Genomic DNA, 22,762 nt, shown 5'->3' on the forward strand with positions numbered 1-22,762 from the left:
TGAAGGAATTGAACAAAACCATCAAGGACGTAAAAATGGAAATAAAAACAATAAAGAAATCACAAAGGGAGACCACCCTGGAGATAGAAAACTTAGGAAAGAAATCAGGAGTCACAGATGCAAGCATCACTAACAGAATACAAGAGATAGAAGAGAGAATCTCAGGTGCAGAAGATACCATAGAAAATATGGACACACAACTGTCGAAGAAAACGCTAAATGCAAAAATGTTTTAACACAAAACATCTAGGAAATCCAGGACACAATGAGAAGACCAAACCTAAGGATAATACGAATAGAAGAGAGTGAAGATTCCCAACTTAAAGGGCCAATAAATATCTTCAACAAAATTATAGAAGAAAACTTTCCTAACCTAAAGAAAGAGATGCCCATAAACATACAAGAAGCCTATAGAACACCAAATAGACTAGACCAGAAAAGAAATACCTCCCGTCACATAATAATCAAAACACCAAGTGCACAAAACAAAGAAAGAATATTAAATGCAGTAAGGAAAAAAGGCCAAGTAACATATAAAGGCAGACCTATCAGAATTACACCAGACTTCTCACCAGATACTATAAAAGCTAGAAGATGCTGGACAGATGTCATAGAGACCCTAAGAGAACACAAATGCCAGCCCAGGCTACTACACCCAGCAAAACTCTCAATTACCATAGATGGAGAAACCAAGATATTCTATGACAAAACCAAATTTGCACATTATCTTTCCACAAACCTAGCATTACAAAGGATAATAGCAAGAAAGCTCCAATACAAGGAGGGAAATTATACCCTAGAAAGAGCAAGAAAGTAATCCTCTTCCAACAAATCCAAAAGAAGATAGCCACACAAAGATAACTTTACCTCTAATAACAAAAATAACAGGAGACAATAATCACTGTTCCTTAATATCTCTTAACATCAATGGACTCAGTTCCCCACTTAAAAGACATAGGCTAATGGACTGGATACGTAAACGGGGCCCAGCATTTTGCTACATATAGGAAACCTACCTCAGTGACAAAGACAGACTCTACCTTAGAGTAAAAGGCTAGAAAACAATTTTTCAAGCAAATGGTCCTAAGAAACAAACTGGAGTAGCCATTCTAAAATCTCCACCCCCAGAACACAAAGGAAGGGAATTATGGCTTACCTGTATAGGTAGTTGAGGGTGGCCTTGCCAGGCATCAGTGGAAGTGGACAGCCTTGGTACCTGAAAGTTTGGATTCCCTAGTGTTGGGGAATTTCAAGAGCAGTGAGGATGGAATGGGAAGATGGTGGGAGCCCACCCTCATAGTAATTGGAGGAGGGGCGATGGGTAAGGGATTAGGCATCAGTGGAAGTGGAGGGCCTTGGTGCCTGAAAGTTTGGATTCCCTAGTGTTGGGGAATTTGAGAGCAAGGAGGCAGAAATGGGAGGATGGTGGGAGCACACCCTCATAGATACTCCCAGAATTATATGGATTAGACATGACAGAGGCAGGCCGCCAGAAGAGTAGATTCCAGAATTCAAACAAAAAAATTATCTTGATACTAAAATTTGTTGTGAGAATTGTATATTGCAGAATACACAGCCTTGGTGTATCTACTCATCATGCAAGCTGAGCAGACATACTTGAACCTCTGATGTCCTGGAATTCCAGCTGGATGCAGTGAAGACACAGTGTCAGAGGCTTATCAATTTACTCTTCCCCCTGCCCCTCTTCTAATATCTGAACACCCATAAGCAGCTTGAAGAAGTTAATGAAGAGTAAGCAACCCTATTCCCTGGGCTTGGGGACTGAGGTGGTTAATATTGGGCTGTCTTTCTAGGGAAAAGTAGTGGTTTTGTTGGAACAGGGAGGATTAGCTAAGATTTATTGCATAGCCATGACCTATTGGTAGAAATATGTATAATTGTTATTAAGATGAAGTCATAATTTCTTAAATGGTACAAAATTTACTTTGATTTCAAATGTAAGGTTTTTCATTGGTACGAGCTTCTTATTGATATAAAAGTGAGATGAATATTGTTACTCTCATAAGCATTGTGCCTGTATAACACATTTAAGAATACAAGGCTTAGACCCAGTCCTTCTTTAACTTTTTAAAAACTGATTTGAGATGGTTAGCCTGTGAGTTAAAGGACTATAGCAAATTCATGGCTTTGAGTTTATTGTTAGGGTGTTTTCTATATTTTCTTTAGAAATAGCTGAGAGGAGTTAACAGACAACAGTCCAGGTTATCTTACATGGATAATTGGTTTTCAAACATTAGAAGTCCACAGAATTGATGTTACAAACATTTCTGTATTAATGTTCATTTTGATTAGAGACCTGTCTGCTCCTGACAGCTTCCTGTCTTAGATTCTAAGAATAAATTGAATAACTTTGGAGTTACTCCAGTTGTGGTGAATCAGCCACTATGTAAGAATCGCCTCTTTTCATCTACAGACAAATTAATGTCCAGAAAAGGACACACTTACAGAATAGTTGACTGATTATATCTGCCAAGACAGAGTAATCAGCCCTTAATAATTCTGCATCACTAGGTCTGTCAGATGATCCTGGGCCAGAATGCTGAAGATTGGATGCTCCAACATCTTGTAGTATAGGGACTGTCCAGGTGTTCGATGGTCTCTATAAATTTTAGAAGCTATGCTTTGTGCTTCCCATAATTTCAGTTAACTCAGTCATTCTGGATTTCTGAAAAGGTTGAAGGCTTATAGTTTCATAGCCAATCCTGGCTATTTATTTTGAGAGAAAAGATTTGAGAGGATGGTTTTCAGATGACATTCATTCTAAAGCCAAGAAAAAAGCCAGGTTCAGAACTAAGACTTTTAGTTAGGAGAGATGACAGAGGTTCTGGTTAGTCAACAAAATGATGGACTATATATTAGGTCTATCTTGTACCTTACTGACACAAATTGATATAGTTATGCTCTAATTGTATTTTGAGAGAAAAGTTTTATTTTAACAGGAAGGGTGATATGTAGGAGGAGCTAAGGTGGGAGAAGTAAGGAGAGGAAGAGGAGGAGTAAGGAGAGTATGAGGAGCTGGGGGGTGGGGAGAACATGGAGGCAGATGTTCCCGTGTGCCTGCCAGTCAAAGATAGTTGATATATCTAGGTTGGGTATTGGGTTACAGTTCTGATTGTATGGGCATCTTGTTATTGAGCATTACCAAACTTATAAACATTAAAAAAAATAGATTAACATTTAAAAAATTGTATAAAAGCAAAAAGAAGAAGGGGGATGGGATAAGGGTTTTCTAGGGAGGGGAAATGGGGAAAGGGGATGGCATGTGAAATGTAAATAAAATAGCCAATAAAAATAAAGAAAAACTATTGCTTTAAACTTATAATGAACTTGTGGAGTCAAAAATACATAATTAATATTTAGTCAGGTACTAGCCTTAATGGAAAGACATAAACAATTCTTTTGTAACTCTTTAAGCCTTATTAACCTATGAACTGTTGCCTTAAACTTACTATGAACATATGATATGCAATGCTTAAAAACACATTTATGAATTATCCCGAGAAGGTATAAAAACTAAAAACAACAATAAAGTGGAAGTGTAACCCTTAAAAAAAGAGAATATGCTTATTTCTGCCTTCTTAGCTCTTCTCTTTTTGCTTTGGTTCAGTTTAATAACTTATAAACCATCATTTTACATGTCTAAAATATTTAGAATGAAGCCAGGTGTGTTGGCTGACATCCGCAATTCCAACTCTTGGAAGGCTGATGCAGAAAGGGCACAAGCTTGAGGCTAGCTAGCCTGGGCTATCTTTAAAATATATAAACAGTAATAAACTCTTTAAATGAAGGGTGGTATGCAAAAGCTTTTCACAATGGTGATGGCCCTATTGTAATGCTTTACAAATATAATTTGTGCTTTCTTTCAACTGGCTGTTTGCTTTCTCTCAAATGAAATTATAGTGACTGTCTGTTGGAGAAGCACTTTACATATGTTCCAGTCACTCTTGCATGCTATACTTAAAACACTATCTGAAAATGTGAGTTGTTTCTCTCCTCTTCTTTGAATCCTATCAGGCAAAGGACAACATAGCAACATTTCAGGGACTGCCATAAAATTGTAACTTAATGGCAGAAAACACAAAAGTTCCAAAAAGCTAGAACATAGCCCAGTGGGCTGGCTGTGAACACTCAGAACTCAATAAACTCGAAATGCTGGTTATTCTGCCTGTGAATTACATGCCAGGAGCTGTACAGGCAGGGCTGGCCTCCGAACACCCTCTGTCCTCTTCCACATGTTCCTGGGACTGCCGGGTACTAGGACAGGGTCTCTCAAGAGCCCTACCTCAATGGGCTCAGTCACCCGGACAATCAGCAGCTTTTAGCCTTATGTCCCCTCCTCCCCTGATAAAAAGACTGCTTCAAAAAGCATCTTTTGAAGGGAGGATCCGAGTAGACAGAGAGGGACCTGAGTCCAGTGATGCTTGCTCCAATGACAGACAAGCTCTGATGCAGGCAGCAAGCTGGGGCCTGGGGCTGTGACCCTCTGTCTGTTGACTGCTCAGGAGAACCAAATGCTGAGTGATGCCTGCTAGGTTCCTGCAGGGGTCAGATGCAGGCTGCTGCTTCCTTCTGCATATATGCAAGGCCATGGCTGACTTCTGAATCTTCAGTGGTGCAAGCTGCTTTGGTGAGATTATGTTAGCATACCCTCCAGGGTCCAGGTCCTTTGCAAGTAGAATTTACAGAGACAATAGCAAACTACAGGACACTAACTATCGCAAACTGCCAATTAGCCAAGCACCAGATTCCAATGTGGAGAAATAAATAAAAATAAGAACATAATAGGTGAGCTAAAATACTATTTTCAATGCTTGATATCAGGCCAGTGGGATGGTTTAGTGGATTGTTTGCTGCCAAACTTGATTGGTAACCTGAGATCAGACTTTAAGACCCACGTGGTAATAGGAAAGAACTGGCTTCCATAAGTTGTCCTTTGACCTCCACATGTGTATGCATGTATACATGTACACATACACAAAACCACAAATGCATGCATGCACATATGTGCACACACATAAACACAAAGGATAAGAAATACTATTTTTCAAAACTCCATATTAAAAACCCACATCAAAACTACCACAGTTAACTCTTCTCCTTGCTCACACTGGAGAAATAGTATGCACAGAGTGATTATATAATCAAAGATGCAGGTGCTCAGACATTTGCTCTCAGTCATGGAGGACACAGCACTTGCGTGTACACCAGGCAGAGTTGACAAGTCTTGTCCTCTGTGAAACTGACCAACCATTAAAATAATTTGAGAAAGCATTCTGCCTGAGCCTGACCCTACCCACTCTGAACTGGGGTTGTGATTTTGAAAGCTCCCAGGTCTACATAACTGGGCATCCATCTTGAAGAACTGCTGGTCTGCTATCTGAGGAGTTGAGACAGGGGAGTTGTTTCTTGGACCTCAGAAGCTCCAGTTCAAACTCGATAGAAGCCCAACTTACATATCCCACAGACCAGGTAGCTAAAGATCTTTCTGGAATCAGGGAGTGCAATCTCGTGCCTTCTGCCCATGAGACCAACAGTAACAACATGTGTGCATACAGTAACAGTGGAGTATCTGCTCCTCAGTCTGGCACATGGGCCATTCTTCAAGGTCAGCACTAGTGATGGACTCATAAATTGTATTTCAGACTCTTTAATTGTGACTTCCAGGCTTATTTCTCATGACAAACTTTGTTCTTTAGCTTGGGTTTTGTATGTTAATAGATCACTGTTGTCATGTGAACTGGACATAGTTAACCCCCCAGGATACTATGATCTCTCATATCTTAGGCAACATACTCTGACTGCCAGCAAAGCTCCTGCCTCACAAGGGTGTAAAATCCTGGCACAGTGACACACATCTGTAACTTTAGTGCTGTGGGGTCAGAGACAGTTGGATTCCCAGAATTCCTTTGCCAGAAAGTTTAGCCGATCAGTGATTACTGTTCTCAATGAGAAATCTCATCTCAAAAAACAACATGGAAAGTGATCAAGAAAGATATTCACCATCCACTGCTAGCTTCTGGATATGCATACATGTGTTCATACATACTGGCATGAACACATGAACACACATCTCTCTCTCACATTCTCTCTTTCTGACACACACACATACATACAAACACACACACACACACACACACACACACACACACACACACACACACACACACCAGGATCAGTCTTCTTAGTTATTGGCTGATGGTAGATCATATTAGCTACTGTTACAGGGACCAGTAGAGTTTAAGATCAACTGGGATCAACTTGCTTCTATTATAGGCCAGAAATCACTATCCAATCTTAATTGATAATTAGAAGAGAAGACATTCCAGAATCCTTATAGGCATCTCTAGCTCTCAGAGAGTCTTGTAATCAAGGATTCTTCTTTATGTCTGATTTAATTTACTCCCATAGGCCATTAATTGGTGTCATGTGGCTGAGATCTCCATGGAAGTTTCTATAATTTTCATCTAATTAGGCATGTGGAAGCTGTTTAGAATGTATTATTAATATTGTGAACTGTATGTTGTAGTTAAATGACTTTACACCGTCACTTAAGATTTTAAAACAGAAAGAACAGAAAAGAGGTATGTAAAATGGCTAATGAAAAGTCTTACTTATATCATTTATGCAAAATAGGTGTAGACAACCACAACATCCACATACAAACTCGTTAAACATCTTATTGTCAAAGGAGCCTCAGACATCTCTGGAAAAACAGCTATGAAATGTCTGTTTCCTAAGTCTCTGAGAGACAAATGATCACAGTACAATTCATGATCCATTCATGAATGTGGTGGCATCTGTCCCACCCCACTGCCAATGGCCTCCTTTTAACACTTCTGATCCAAGTGTTCCCTAGAGAATGAGATACAGGTCACGTGCAGCATAGAGCATTTTATCAGAATGTGGTCTCACTCCTCACTAACCACATTCAAATACTGAAGGGACAGATTCCTGTCTTAGTGGGTATCACTAGTGACAAATCCAGCGAGAATTTAAAAGGCTGCACGTTAAGTATGTCTTATTAATTCCCTAGGATAATGGATTCTGGAGTTTATGGTAAGCTCCAGAAGCTTTGGGGCACCTCAGAAACCCAGATGCCCAACTCAACAGGATTCAAGATTGGTTGTGTTCTACAAAATTCCTAGAGATCTCCATTACAAACTTCCTGCAGAACCCCCACCCCCATCCCCCACCCCCCACCCCACGACTGTGAAGTTGCATTACAAAATGTTTCCCTGCCAGAACACAATAGCCCACTGGATCGCTCATTCAGCATCCCAATGAACATGTGTAATTGGAAATAGAAGGACTTCAAAGTAATTCTGACTTTAAAGGGAGCCATCTGTTCTTTAGGCAGTTAAATTGAAGTAGGAATAAGCTGATCACTTTTATTATTTTGTACAGCAACGTTTCTGGGTTCTGAGACCTTTCTTACTGCTACTTTTGACCATATGCATCTTTTTAATGTCAACATTTTTTCTGAAATAGTATTAGAAAGTAATATAATCTTAAATATTTGAGAGCTTATTTAAAGCAAATCAAGAACATATATTTATGTTATATATGCCACTCAGTACCATTCTCTTTATGAATGACTATTAAGAGAATAATCCATCAACAGATTAAGCAATAGATACGAGTGATAAACAACTTTGTTTACAGTGGAGAAACTAGAATGAAGGAATCATCCTAGAAGATGAGTAAGAAGCGAATGGAACAGCTAAAAGCAAGTATTTAATGAAATTTATAAAGTGTGTGTGTGTGTGTGTGTTCACACACACACACGTGTACGTATGCGCATGCGTGCGAGCATACATTTGTGTGTGTCTGTGTGTGTTTGGTGCTCAATCAAGGCAGCCAGAAGTGGGCATCAGGAGCTGGATAGACAGATGGTTGTGAGGAGACTCAAACTTGGGTTCTCTGCAAGAGCAGCACTTGGTTTCTAACCACTGAACTATCTCTTTAGCCCCCCAAAGCAAGTTTTTGAGAAAAGTTTCCAAATCTTAGGGAAGTCCCAAAATATAGTAAGTAGAGGAAATTATACTGTGTGTGTGTGTGTGTGTGTGTGTGTGTGTGTGTGAGAGAGAGAGAGAGAGAGAGAGAGAGAGAGAGAGAGAGAGAGAGAGATTTGGTTGGTTTAGGTATGGAAACACACGAAGGGTGGATCTAACACATTTTCTCCATTGTTCCTTGGCAGGTGCACATGTCACTCACACAGGAGGAGGCTGATGCTGTGAGTAACAGACACACTTGCCACTCTTTATCTTTGCTCCCCAGTGACACTACAGTGAGCTAGCCAGACTCACTTCAGAGAGCACTTGCTGAACACTGATACAGATGCCCATTAGTTCTCACTTTCGATAGTCTGCTATGAATTTTAGTAATGTTTCCTTTGGGGAAAGCTGAAACCACCAATGTACAAACAGTAGATTTAGTCAAATAATCTCTCCTGGTGCCAAAGTTGTTTCCTGTCCAAAGCTTTCTTCTTCCCTTCTCTCTCTCTCTCTCTCTCTCTCTCTCTCTCTCTCTCTCTCTCTCTCTCTCTCACACACACACACACACACACACACACAAAGGGACACAAATGGCTGGCAGCTGGAGAGATGGCTTAGAAGTTAAGAGCAATGGTTGCTTTTCCAGAGGCTCCAGGTTCAATTCCTGTCACTTACATGGTGGCTCACAACCATCTTTAACCCCAAGTCTTCTGGCCTCCAGAGACTCCCAGCATGCATGTGATGCACAGATATACATGCAGGGAAAACACCCATACACATAAAATAATAATAAATTAAAAATAACAATAAAAATTGAAAAAAAATAAAGAAAACAGCAACTAGCAAGATTGCACTGTCTAATGCAGATGTGCCTTGAATTTATGATCTTCCTGCACTGGCCTCTGAAGTGCTGAGATCACAGGCATGTATCAAAGGAAAGGTTTAATCCTCCATCCCCAGTACTGAGGATTGAACCAATGATCTCATACATACCAGGTTAACCCTCTGTACAGAGCTATAGCTCCACCCTCAAAGGATATATATAACTTATTATTAGTCTGTGGGTGTGGGCATAGCTGTGCCTTGCCTGCCTACTATGTAGTTTAGAGACAGAGAACAGCTTTCAGGTTCCTGTTCTCTCCACGGTAAGATCCAGGGATCAAGCTCAGGTGGCCAGGCTTGCATAGAAGTGCTTTTGCCTGCTGAGCCAAGCCAGCCTTCTTGCTGGCCCAGTGATTATGGATATTGAACCTAGAGCTTCACACTTGCTAAGCAAGTGCACTCCCAGTGACGCACATGCCAGCTCCAGGGTGGCTTCTGTGAAGTATGTCTTAGCTTCATCGGCACATCACAAGCCCACGTGCTTCCAATGTGTACAGTTTTACATAAACTGTGTCCTCATGGGCCCCCATAATTACCCGTGTCCTCATGGATCCCCATAATTACCTGTCTCCTCATTGACTCCCAGCATTACCTGTGTCCTTATTGACTCATTCCATTTTTAAAAAACAAGAAAACCCTGTAGGCACTAATCAAATATTGAGAATATATTTTTCTTTCCTTGGTTCCTTCTGCTTTTGGTGGTCTCCCCACTGAGAATGAGGCACACATCAAGTAGTTCATAGCTGTGTGAGCCTCAGATTGCAAATCCTCCTTTGCTTCTTTTTCAATTTAAAAAATAAAAAGGATAGCCAAGTCTCTCTGGAACTCATGACTTGTCTGTTTCCCTCTAACATAGTCATGAGGTGGTGCGTGCGTCTCTATTTAGAATGGCAACCCCTGCCACCAACATTGTCTGCTATTCATGTGACATGAACAGGACATTTTATTTATATACCTAGGCTATTTGACTGGTGAATTCAGATTATGTATTCTATAGATGACTAATTATTGATTAAAAAATTGGACTTACCTGCAAATGCATTATACAAAGAAGTCATAGGTAAGAAACATTTTTTTCTCACGACACAGACAAATAAAAGGCATGATAAATGAACCAATTACAATTTCCAAAATAAGATCTTTGTTTCTACTTGAAAATGTGAATACGTAATATGAAATGTTATGCCCATTGACTAAGACCTAACGGCAAAAGTTATTTTAAATATGAACACTATATAGGGTAAATGTCAACATATTGCCCTGATTACGTCACTCGGCAGCCAGGAAATAAAACATCATCCCTCTCAGTTGTTGCAATTGTTGATCTCTTAGATTATCTCCTCATTTTCCCTCTCAAATATTCTTTATTTATTACAGAAATATGCCTTCAGCGAAGCAGAGTGCATTTAAGATAAAGCCTACACAATTGGAACAAAATAAAGAAATATAAAAGGCCAACCTTTATTCCACTTTGAACAAGTTTGTGAATGTCTAAGTAAGGCTCCTTGAACAGTTCTCCTTCTGGGGTAAGAATCTTCACATAGCCTTCCTTTTCTAGAATGAAGAGCCGGTGGGAGCCATCTCCGCTGTGCACAGCACCCACAGGCTGCCGCAGCCCACTCATGACCTCCTGGACACAGAAGCAGTTGTGTTTGTGTTTTCTAAACAAACCGGAGAAAACCAGTCAGTCCTCCTTCTGATGGAGGGGCAAAAGGATGCATTCAGTATCGCCAAGGTTTACTTCCACAAAGAACCAATGGCTTTGGAAATCAGGAAGGGCTGCTAACGTTTCATTTTGCTAAGTCATATATCTTTTCAGTGGAAAATAACAAGCTATCGTTTTCTCAGAAAGTACAAGTGAGAACCCAAATGGTTTATTCTGAAGTGACATTAGCTCATTAGCTCATCTTTCAGTGACTACAATTAAAATTTGCTTTTACTCACAATAATGAACCTTTATGAGAAGGCATTTAGGGAGACTGTTCTAAGATCTATTTATATAAAGAAAAACTGATTTGCTAATAATAATTGTGCTGAATATTTCCATGGTGCCATAAAGCTAACAACAATCATAAAATCCAAGTTGAACACTGTGCCCATAAATTCCCGTGAGTCACAGAGAAGCCAAGCTCATAACATAGGATTAGGAGTCTAAGTATTAAATGCATTTAAGCTATAATTTTAGGGGAGCAAACTTCTATGAAGGAAAAGGACCTTAATGCATGTGGAATCTATGGTTCCTGAGCATAAACATACATAGGCATGTTGCTATCAAAACCACAGATTAGTTACTTTTTTTTTTTCTTTAAGAGTAAAGAACATTGGGAAGGGCTGTGGGGAGGGAGAGAGAGAGAGAATTGAATTGTATGGACCTGTTGATCTCCACTTTCTCATAGTCTTCCATCTGGTCCAAGTAGTTAGATGCTGGTCCTCTGACTTGCTTTCTTGGAAAGTCTGGAAAGCATAACCCAGCATCTTTTCTTGCATAGTAAAAGCAAAATTCATCAGCAGTTGTTTGTAGAAGACCTTTAAACAGACAGGCAGGAAGATTCATTAGGACTGTGAAGCCTAGCGAAGCCAGCTCACTTGAGGGATGGGGCGTGTGACCAGAGAGGATTTTCAGAGACTGTACGGATAATACCAGAGCAACCCAGACTACAGCAGTATAAAAGGGAAAGCATAGAGGGAAGGAGGGAGGGAGGGAGGGAGGGAGGGAGGGAGGGAGGGAGGGAGGGAGATGCCCTTTTCTTCTTTAAACGCATTTAAGAGTTCCAGTAAAAGTATAATTTATGCTGAGTACTTTTAAAAGATTTATATATCCATCCATATGATGTGTATGTGTGTTCCTTCATGAGTTTACACGCACGATGCATGAGGAGGCTAAAAGGGTATCAGGTGCCCCCGGAACTGGAGTTACACAAGTGGTAAGTGATGTTACCACTGAGCCATCTTCTCTAGGCCCTATTCTGGCTACTTGAAAGGATATATGAAAGGCATGTTATAAAAACCCAAGGAGATTTTACTGGATTTTTTTTTTTTAATCTTAAAGTGCCTGTGTTGACTCTCCTCAAGCTCTCTCTCTGACCCCAGCTTACATCTGTGAGCTGACCTCATTGATGCTTAGGCTAATTTTTCTACAGTACTAAATACCTTCCTAAAAAGAACACCTAACAAGTGGTCTATTGTTTGCTAGCTCTCTTACTGCAATGCATTCATATGGAGATAACAAGAACCTCCATATTGAACTAATGCCCCACTGTGCAGTCTTTAAGTAAGGAACTGATGCTAAGAGTAACCCTCTTACTTCAAGTATTTTGAAGACCTTTTTCTTGCACGTTCCCTCCCTAAGGGCTAATGATAATATTGCATTCGAGTGATCTTTTATCTTCTTAAGAAGAAAACTGACACCCCCTGAACTAAAACATGATAGATTATATGATAGATTTACTAAGCAAGAGGTAAAATAAAGATTTTTTCTTTTATGTCATATTAAAATTGTTGGTGTGTGTGTGCATGCGTGTAAACACAGATGTAAGTGTAGAGGTCAGAAGCCAACATCTGGTGTTTTCCTCAACTGTCCCATTCCTTAGTCTCTGAGGCAAGGTCTCTCATTGCCAGTGAAACCCCTGGATTCCATGATACTGGCCACCCAGTGAGGCCTAAGGAGCCTCCTGTCTCAGTCTCCACCTCACTGGGTTTGCAGTTCACTCCTCTGTGCTCAGCCTTTTACGTGCATACTGGGGATTGATGTCAGGTCTTTACTGGCTGAGTCATCCCCACCACCACCCGCCCGCTGCCCCCACCCCCCAGGATGCAAGAATTTTTATAAGTACATCTCTCCTTTTAGACGAAATTAAAAGCTTTAGGCCAGAACAAGAATATAGAAAATTTTGATCTTGGTTTTATTGTGCTTGACAATAAGATTGCATCTGTATTCTGAAGATCTGTGCTTTCCAAGTATGTCTTTATCAGGATCTAGGTTAAGGCTGCAAGTGCTGGAATACTTGCCCAGCAACTCAAAGCCTAGGATTGATATTAACACTGCAAACAAACAAACAATAAAAAAAATCACACAAAATCTCTTCTTGATCTGTTTTTATCCAAGTCAGCTCAAGCAAGAGTCTTTAGTTATCCAGAAAAATGCCTTTCACTCCCTATCTTTATTATAGTGAAGTTCTGTTTTTTTTTTTACATTACAAATTAGAGTTTTCACTTTGTCTGCAGGTTTTGGGATAAAAGCATCAGGTAACTTAGTCGGAGTTTAAAAATTATATAGCAAATCCAAAAGTTTTGCAAGAGTTTCTAAGAACAAGATTTGGGGCTCAGCCAAGAGAGGCTTATTGATAGAGTTTGCAAGATACTCAAAACTCTCTTCCAGTGAGCTTGACCTGCCTCAGCCTAAATCTCAGAACAAACCAACCTTGGGGTTAAAGTGTCCCATGTGATAAAGCACGGGAAACATTTTGACCTCACTTTTGGGTGAAATGTATTACCCTTAAATTGCTGACAGAAACTCTTCAAGAGCAATTTCTGTTTGGGCTGTTGAGAAATATCTCAAGTTGGGGAAGGCCAGGAAAAATGTGTACTCTCAGGTGTGTGTGCACACAGGTATACAGGTTTCTGTTTGTGCCCTCAGGAGGTGTGTGCACACAGGTATGCAGGGTACTGTGTGTGCCCTCAGGGATGCAAGGGATGGGAAAGGAGGCATGGAAGCCAGAGGAAGTTGCTTAGTAGATCTAGGCAGTGAGGAAGTTTTGTTCCTTTGAAAATCTGGTATCATCAGATACAGGAAGGGACAGAGAGTCTATTCATCTTTGGGAATTGATTGTCAAACATAACTTTCTCCTCTTATTTTTCAGTCGCTAAGCACCCAGTTGAAAACTAAAGCTTCTAAAAACAAGTCTATTTGAGTAAAAATAAGAAAATAAAAATTCAAGTTTGCTTTAAAAGCAATTGGTGTATCTGTAGACTAGTACCATTTTGAGAGGAAATTAATGAGTGAAAGAAACTATAGCTGTTTTTACTTTTAAGGGTGGGATAAATATTAGGAAATGAGAATAATTTTCTAATAGAATATATTAACATTAAGAGAGAAAGTATCTTTATAAACTTGTGTATTTAGATGTCCTGATTCTTTTGACCAAGCTCACACCTTTTGTTGCAAGAATTCACAGGAGAGCCTTTTACTAAAAGTATGTGTTTAGCTCAGCCTGGATCACCACACTATGGTCAGGTCTACAAATGCAGAGCTACTTAGAGTATGTTTTTAGCTGTATTAGTTAAACCCCTTGGTTATTAATCAAGTATTCAGACTTCATAGCCATTTTCCAAGATGGTGACTCCAGCCCTCTGTCTCATGCAGCACCCTATAAAAATACTGGCCTGGGAAATACTCCCCAGAGTGTATCATCGTTTCCAGTTTATTTCTCACTATGTGTTTTAGAGAAGTTATCTTTTATCCCTATGTTCATCCATCATGATACTGGAAGGAGGAGGAGCCAATGAAACCCTGGGAGGAAGGGGAGGAGCCTCTGAGGCCCTGGAGGATGGCTTTCAATGTGTCCATCATGTACCCCTAGCCTTTCTCCCTGGGACTAATAAGACACATGTGTTAGGTATCTGATGGAGTAAGAACTGGGGAAACTCAATGGACTCAAACCCTTGACCTTGGCCTCATTAGCCACAGGAATAAACCAATTGAACTAATTGGGTGCAGACCTTTCACACGGCTGGAACCGACTGCTGGGACGTGACTGTCTAGAAGTGATAAAAATCATTACGATAATAGGTACAAAGAATAAAGCAATGCCAATGGGTGTCTCTGTGTGCCTTTCTCAGTGTGTGCTATAACAGCTTTATTGAATGCAAATATCCATTTGGCTTACTCAGGCCAAAGAAAAGACCCATGTGGTAAGCAATTTTGGCACTGGAGAAATTTTAGGAAATTACCTTTCTCAGTGAGTTTACAAGTGGAGAACATTTTGGTTGACTAGAGTAATACACAATTTTGCTGCTTTTGAATCTCTTTTCTGCATTTTAGGAAGTAAGTAGATCCTGATTTTATTTATCAGATTTTTTTTTTAAATGAAGCACATTCCTTAGGTTTTCTTCCTCTTCAGGATTTTGATTTGTAGAAAGAAGAGGCACTGGTAGGAGCAGCTGTGATACTGTGATCAAGTTTCCTATAAAATGAAATCTCAAAGTAGCTGTTTCCCATGGCTTTGGACTTCTGAGAGGAGTAAACCAGAGAGTAGACTTAAGGTGAAATGATTACAAAGTTGTCTTTGTAATCGTTTCTAAAGCTCCAGTGTGCTAGAAGTTGAGGCACACTTCTGTGCCAGAGGCAGGGGCTGGTGGGAAGACTTGCACTTCGTTCATCGCACCTTAGGAAATGGTACCCTACCTGCCAGGACTCGGACTGGCTAATAAATCAATGACCATAAACGCCGCAAAGAGTGTGTGCTGTTACGGCTCACTTCGGGGACAAGTATTTAAAAGTATTATCAGCATGTGACCTGAGACAAGGCTGTCCCTTCAGCTTGCTGTAAGGTCTCCCTGGGTCTCTAAGGCAGCACTCTCCTGCTCTCCACCTCTGGAGTGGAGCTTTCATGTGGTTATCTTTCACGGCAGCCTGGGTGGCCGCGAAGAGCACTTGACATCTTGATGCACTTCAGCAGTTTTACATATACACAAACTTTGTAGAAAAATAAATTTGTCATTCGTCACCACATACGCTCATCTGGGAAGTGACGCACTTGCAGTTCAGGCCCGGGGCGGTTTGTTGGGCTCTCTTTCGGTGCTCTTGTAGACTTGTTTTGTTATTTTCGATGCTAAAATAACTTCGACTATGTAAAGACCACCATGGGGGAGTCTGGGTCTAGCATGCTGCGTTGGTTGTGAAGTGATAAAGTTAAATGAAGATGCCAAGCGCTGGTATCAGTTTCAGCTAATGGTTGTAAAGGCAGGAAGTCTGCTGCAACCCCCCAGGCTTTCCAATCTGTTATCACTTCTCTGTGGGCCTTGGAGGCTACTGTGAGCAATTCCACTTTTCGTTGAGGAATGCGATAAAGGGGGTGGGGGGAACCAGCTAGTTTAAGAAAAGTCAGAAACATGACTACAGTTTATAAAAACAATATTTTTTTTCCCATTCAGATGGGGTTAGGTATGTGTCATGCTACAAGCAAAGAGCAAGCAAACCTAAAGTGTTTGTTATTTATAAGAGAGTTCTGTCAATTTTTTTCTATGTGTTTGTGGGTCTGAAAAGTACTAAAATGTGTTTAGCGCGTTCAAAGAATCATCTGAGTCACACCCTGCTGCACTGAGGCTTACCTTCCTTAAATACCATTTAGTTTTATAAATGGTTCACTGGAGTGATTTATGTGCGAACTTGTACTAAGAACCTGTCGTGTTAAATTATGTTCTTCCTCCATGTTTATTTCTCTAATTAAAATGACAACTGCATAATTTATAAGTGTGTGTGTGCGCGCGCGCGCGCCTGTGTGCAGTGTATGTATGTGCGCATGCGTGCGTCAATGTACCAGCTAGCGGTTAATGTCGGGTGTCTTCCTCAATCCCTTTCCATCTCACGGAACCATATAGACACTCAAGCATATAGACTCTCAAGCAAACATATAGACTCTCAAGCAAGCTCCCGGGATCTGCCTGTGTCTGCAAACCCAGCCCCAGGTTACACATGCACATGAATATGTCCGTCTTTTTTTCCTCCATGGATGCTGAGGATCTGAACTCAGGCCCTCATGCTTTCGTGGCAGATACCTTGGCGACTGAGCTGCCCTTCACCCTGGGTTATAAACATTTAATGATGTCCGTGTTAATTCTATGTTTATTAGAGTCTGGAATGTGATGGTGACCAGGTGTCCTGTGACACTCTGTGCAGAAGAGCTTCACAGCAATTCTGTTGCTTCCTCATCGTACAGCATTGATTAAGCAGGAGAGTTCTCTTGGGGCTCAGTTTCTCTCTTTGTCCAGACGACAGGACTTCAGCGTTCTACCCACTGCATGGTTTCTAAGGCATGAATTAGTCACTGTATGTGAAACGCTTGGTCAGATGTCACTTTGGGGAATTCCTACTCACACTTAACCCAAAGAAATACCTATAAAGCCAACGGGTGCTCTCTTATTCCACATCGGCTATGTATTAGAAACAGAGACCTCCAGATTCATGCTGGTAGGTAAAAAAAAATGTTTCCAACAAGAAATGTCTGTTGGTGCAGGGGATATAATTCAGAGGGTAAAAATGAAAAGACAGCAAGGTTTTACTAATAATAACCCTGCCTGTATAAAGTTATGTTGTGTAAGAAGTTTACCGCTTGTCTTAGGATCTTAACGAGAAACTTAAGCAATAAGAACAAAGTTAGTGTTCTGTTTGTCAGCTCAAACTGTAGTCCTCTTTTCCACAACAATAAACAGTAAGAGTTTGGAATAGGTAGTTATGAAATAAAATAGAAGGAAAAGCCCGATTTACAACTCTTGTAAACAAACCTTGAAGGACAGAGATCTTAGAAGGATTCCTGGCCATGTTTTAACTTATGTGTGTTTGGGTTTTTTTTATTATTATTTAATTTAAATTTTTGTTGTGTTTTGTTTTTTACCTGGAATATGGCCCCGACAAGTATAAAAGAATTCTTTGCAGTAGTCCTTGCAGAGGAGTGGAAGTGCTAGGTCTCCATCCAGGACGTCTCTTTCAGGTGAGTAGAACAGGCTCTGGGAATGAGGAGAGCAAGGGGCGCATTTGATCTCCTCCAGTAGCCGGCCACACTCTGTGTTGTTGGTGGTAGAGAAGATCTGAAAGCCACAAATCAGAAGCACATCTCGTTAGTCGTGCCAGAAGTGAGCTCTGTCAGGTTCCCCCCCCCCCAATCATGTGAGCACAGAAGTCTAATTCAGAGCAAAAGAATGACTATGTCACAGTATGCAGTTTCCCAGAAGGAGACACGTTATCTCTGAGGCCAGGGTGAGGAGACGAAGGTCAGAGGAGGACACACAGAAGCTCTTCTTGTCACTGCAAATCCAAATGTGTGAATCTGTCCTTCTGCTGTTAAAATTGAGACGTTTATAGACTGTTGAATGTTTGATCCACTTCCTCTGACCCAGAGCATATATTGAATTGTATTTACCTTAAAAATTGGAAACCTTTATCCAACTGTGTCCAAAGTGTAATTTAAAAACATGGCTTATTTGTGTCATGAGTAAAAAAATATATTTAATTCTTAAAGCTCCTAATATTATTTCGAAACTGTGCTTAAATAACATTTTGGTAAACTTCTACTTATTTCCAATCTGCAGACTGTACTGGGCACTGCCTTTCATGTTCTATAAAAATACCCCAAACTGAACCAAATAGGCTTAAGTCCCATTTTTAACATTCATTATACCTTAGCCAGGAAAAACTTTCTAGCTAGCTCCTTAGACATTTTATATACATGAATAAATACAGAGCTTAATGAACGCGCTTTTGTATGGTAAGTAATGAATTTTAATGGAAAAGAATACTTTTATCACTATTCACACAATGATATGTTCTTTATTCCAGTCAGACCAAACCGAAGGACTTGAAGATTCCTTGAGTTAATAGCTTGTAGGTGGAATGGGTCTTAGCTTCAGTGTTCACTTGGAAAACTGATTTGAGGAATCCTTCAGTAAATATAGGGGACAGAACTAGCATATCTGAGAAATAAAACTTCTACCTAAAAATCAAGCATTAAGTCACCTATGTGCACACTGCAATATGACGAAACGTGTTTATTTTATAAAGTTTCCATGTAGACTTCTCCTTGAGTATTTCTCTGGCATAATGCATTAAAATTAAAAGTCTGAAACTTTGGAAAAGTGTTTCACTCTTTAAAGCAGGTATTTCTTTTACAAGTTAAGCTAATTTGAGTAAATAATCTAGCCAGTGTTTTTCTGAATTACAATACCACAAGGTCCTTAGCCAGCGTTTTTCTGGATTACAATACCACACGGGTCTTAAGAAGAAAACCTATATCTAAAGGACAACATAATCTAAAATCAAACTACTCTGACTTCCAGAGTCTAAGGAGTCTACTCTAGTTCAGAAAAAAAATCATGTGTATATTATAACTACTTAAAGTATTCAAGTTATTAATCATAGTTGCATTTACATTTTAATTTTTATCAGTTTGCTTAAGTGACAGTTAACTAAAATGATCCACGTTTTCTAAAATAAAAACATACACCAGACACTTAGAATTTGCATTCCAAGAATGTTTTTAATGTTTTTTATTGTCCAGCCTGAAGACCTCACAAGATCTATTCAATATGAATAGTGTACAGCATGGTTCTGTTTGTTTCTCATATAGCAGTCCTTCAAGAACTAAACAACTGCAGGGAGCTGAAGCCACCTCTTCTGCTCCCTGAAAACTGGGCTGTAATTACCTTTGCTTTTATGGAGACTATTTGTGCTGCTTTTTTTTTTTTTTTTAAATAGCTGACACAGAATAATCCCACGTACTCTCCCAGCTGCTCTCCAGGAAGAGCTTGCTTTTAGTGCCTAAAGAATTTGTCTTTTACAATTTTTTGGAATGTGTCCTGCCCACAAGATCCCTCATCAAAAGTCTCACAAATAGGGTTCAATAAATTATCTGAAATCAAGTAGAATATTATTCTTGTTAAGGTTTGACGCTGTTCTGGCCCAGCAGGATGGTAACATTTTACTCTGTGTGAGGTCTGCAGTATAAACACCTATTTGAAGATAGATAGCGCCATCATTCTAGCTTTGGTTTCAATGAACCAATAGTCTTACTGAAGTCAATTAAACTGACTCAGTCCAAGCAACAACACTGGTTTAGACAGATGGGTACTGGTGTGCTTTGCACAGCGAGAGGCAGAGCTACCCTCTCTTTTCTTCCTTTCTCTCCTTCAACGTGTCTATGTCAGACATCCAGGTTCTTAACTTTATGCCTGACATTGCCCTGGATCTTAAGAAGAAATTTAGATTAATTTCTTGTTTCAAGTTTTAAAAAGCCAAATACAAAGTCATCAGGTTATAGTGGTTTAGCTAAATACATTTTGGAAATCTCGTAAAACTTGTAAACATGATTACAGCCAGCCTAGGAAGAAGCGAGGCTGTGGCTGACTGATCTGTAACATTTGGCAGTTCATCCTTTACTCTTTAGCCAGGGGAGAGTGAAATCTATGGAAGAAAGGTAAGATAAGTGCTGGCCTGCAGAAAACCCAGGGCCGGAGCTTATCGGCAGAGAAATAGGTGACGGAGACCCCCTTATATTTCTTTCTATGTATCAAGCAACTAAACAAAGAGGTAAAGAGGAACCCACATGGGTTCCACGAAAGGATAAAAGGAGGAAAACATGACAGTATATTAAGATGTCGCTTTAAGATCACTTGGTCCACAGAAAAGCAATTTCTAAAAAATCATATGCCTACAAGACTGTTCAGCTGTTGGGCAGAACACACGCGCCTCTGCACTATAGGGCTGGATTATGTCATTAAAGAGTTCAGTTTCAATTTTAGGCTAATATGTAAATAGATCATTGTACTAAGGCAGCTGTTAAAGGGACCCCGGGATGAGTTATTTGTTTAGTTGGATGTGTTCAACAATAGCCTTTGTCCCTGCAAGAGCCAGAGCAAACAAATGATTGTAAAAGGGCACACTTGAAAACAATTACTTTTCACCCATTCCTTGACAGCTTAGGCTGTGAAACCACCAAGGCAGAGAGAGAGAGAGAGAGGGAGGGAGGGGGTTGGGGGGGGAGGGGGAGAGGGGGGCTGTTCCTCTGTGACTACAAGTTTAAGAACTGGAGTATTTTGATAGGGTGTAGATTCAACTTGGCTAATGAGAATTAGATCCTTTTAGCGTGTTGTATTTAGGGTATGGAGCAATTTTGCTAAGACAACATATCCTACTAAATTTTGGCATCTCTTATGTGTTGTCATAGTTAACACATAACATTATGTTATATTACATAACATTATTAAAACTGACAAGGAACTCAAACATAAGAACACAGTAATGGAGTTTGAGAAACTGAACTAAATGTTAGTTCACTAAGGGGAGCTTGTTAGCCTCTCAACTGGATTTAACTGCTTAACTGAGCATGCTCAATCTTCTGAGTAGTTTCTCATTATCTATTTGTCTTAGAAATTTCTTCCCTCAGGAAACTCTGCACAGCACTTTTCTTGAAAAGTTGATGAAATGTAAAAATCTTTTCTGGGAGTATTTTTCTTTTGTGAACAACAACAACAAATGGCACATTCAAATAGCCTCCATCTCTCTGGTACATGCATTTATAAAATGAAACCCTAACATACATTATAATCTGGGAAGGCTTATGGGGGGGAAAGGAAACACTAATGTTTATTATAAAATAACATGTTTTACAAACTATTAAAATGTGAGAACGTAGGTCAAGAATCCATGGGCATGGCTGCACCAAATCTCTGCCTTGAACAAGTTGAGTATTGTTTATAAACCACTTGCAATAGAACAGCACAGACTGCTGGATCCAGCTTGGTCCGCACGTTTTCCAAACAAATCTGGTGGAGTCTGGTGGAGACTGGAAGGGCTTACACAGGAATACGCACAGCTAACACACCAGACCTTGCCTAAATAATTATTTTCCTTAAGTTTTCTTCTAATGTATCTTTCTTTAAGGATTATCTCCCCCAGTCTGCTCTCTTGCCCCTTCTCCTCACTACAGAACAAAGTTTGCATTCCACATGTTTCTGGAAGAGGTCAGCACTGCAGGGGGCTCTGGGTCCTCCTTATACACGCAGCCAGCATATACTACACCCAGGGACACTTCATGGCCAGTAAATATTTCTACACCTTTCTCTGAGTCTCCCCCTTGGGGATGGGGGTGGGGACTCCCGGAGAAGCCTTTAAGATGCTCAGGACTGAGCTGTTTCTGTGGCTTCATTCAATTAGGAGGCTGGGGCTTAATGACATTGTTGTGAATAAAATGCTGGACTATCTGTTCCTCATCTCAGACTACTGCTGCATATGGTAAGAATAAAGAATGAGCTTCAGCTGAAACCTGCACAAGACAGCTCTCACTCATCTGGGAATAGCGCGGGCTGGACAAACGTTCCCTCAAAAGGCATGGACATTTGGACAGAGCTGGCGACTGGAAGAGAATGATGTTCTCTAGTTTCAGCCATTAGTGAACCAACTAACAAACACAATGGTGGTGTTGTTATTCCCTGGCCATAAGCAACAGGACGCTGTGTGTGGGCAGCAGTTCAGTGGGGAGGAGGATAAGCCGACCCCTTTTTGTCCTATTGATTTTTTTTCTATTTGCATGACTTGAGCAAATTAAATGATGCAATATGGCTTTTTGTTACAAAACAAAGTGAGAGGTACCACCCAGACACATATGTTGATTCGCAGGAGCTGTTTACATGATAATAGGGTGAAATCTACCGTGAACTGAGCATAAAAATTAGATTCAGCCTGGGCATTTTTTTTTTAAATGCCTGGGCCAGCAAGAGTGGAGCACAAGTTTTCCGAGTGTCTCTCAGACCTTGACAACTGCAGGGTTGTAACAGAGGAATTCTTAATTAAACCTAAAATGGGCAAAGAGAGGGGGGGGGGGGAGCAGAGACACCTGATTGTTTATCTCTCCGTGCAGTGATTGTTAATGACAGGATCCCACAGACAGCACACAGCACAGCATCCCATGTTAAAAAAAAAAAATAACCTGATGCAGAGTCAAGACCAACGACCTCTGGCACTTGGGACAGACACTTCTTGGATAAGCTAATCAACGCATGACAAGTTCATATAACGTCACTCATAAATATGAATTTCTAGACAAGATCCTCCCTAGACAACGTAGTACCAGTGAAAACCTGGATCCATGATACAA

The 22,762-nt window shown here is 40.3% G+C and overlaps 1 protein-coding gene across 1 annotated transcript in view; it reads right to left on the bottom strand.

Annotated features, from left to right (window-relative positions):
• The window catches only part of Hhip (hedgehog interacting protein), an 87,874-nt gene that overhangs the window by 63,777 nt on the left and 1,335 nt on the right, over positions 1-22,762 (bottom strand). Inside the window, exons 2-4 of the mRNA XM_034522159.2 lie at positions 17,510-17,702; positions 11,270-11,423; positions 10,357-10,558 (exon numbers count right to left, since the gene is read on the bottom strand). Of these exons, the coding sequence (XP_034378050.1) occupies positions 10,357-10,558; positions 11,270-11,423; positions 17,510-17,702 (549 nt within the window). The remainder of the gene's footprint in view (positions 1-10,356; positions 10,559-11,269; positions 11,424-17,509; positions 17,703-22,762) is intronic.

The sequence above is a fragment of the Arvicanthis niloticus genome, chromosome 18 (genome assembly GCF_011762505.2).
Source record: "Arvicanthis niloticus isolate mArvNil1 chromosome 18, mArvNil1.pat.X, whole genome shotgun sequence".
In the NCBI taxonomy this organism is placed as follows: Eukaryota; Metazoa; Chordata; class Mammalia; order Rodentia; family Muridae; genus Arvicanthis; species Arvicanthis niloticus.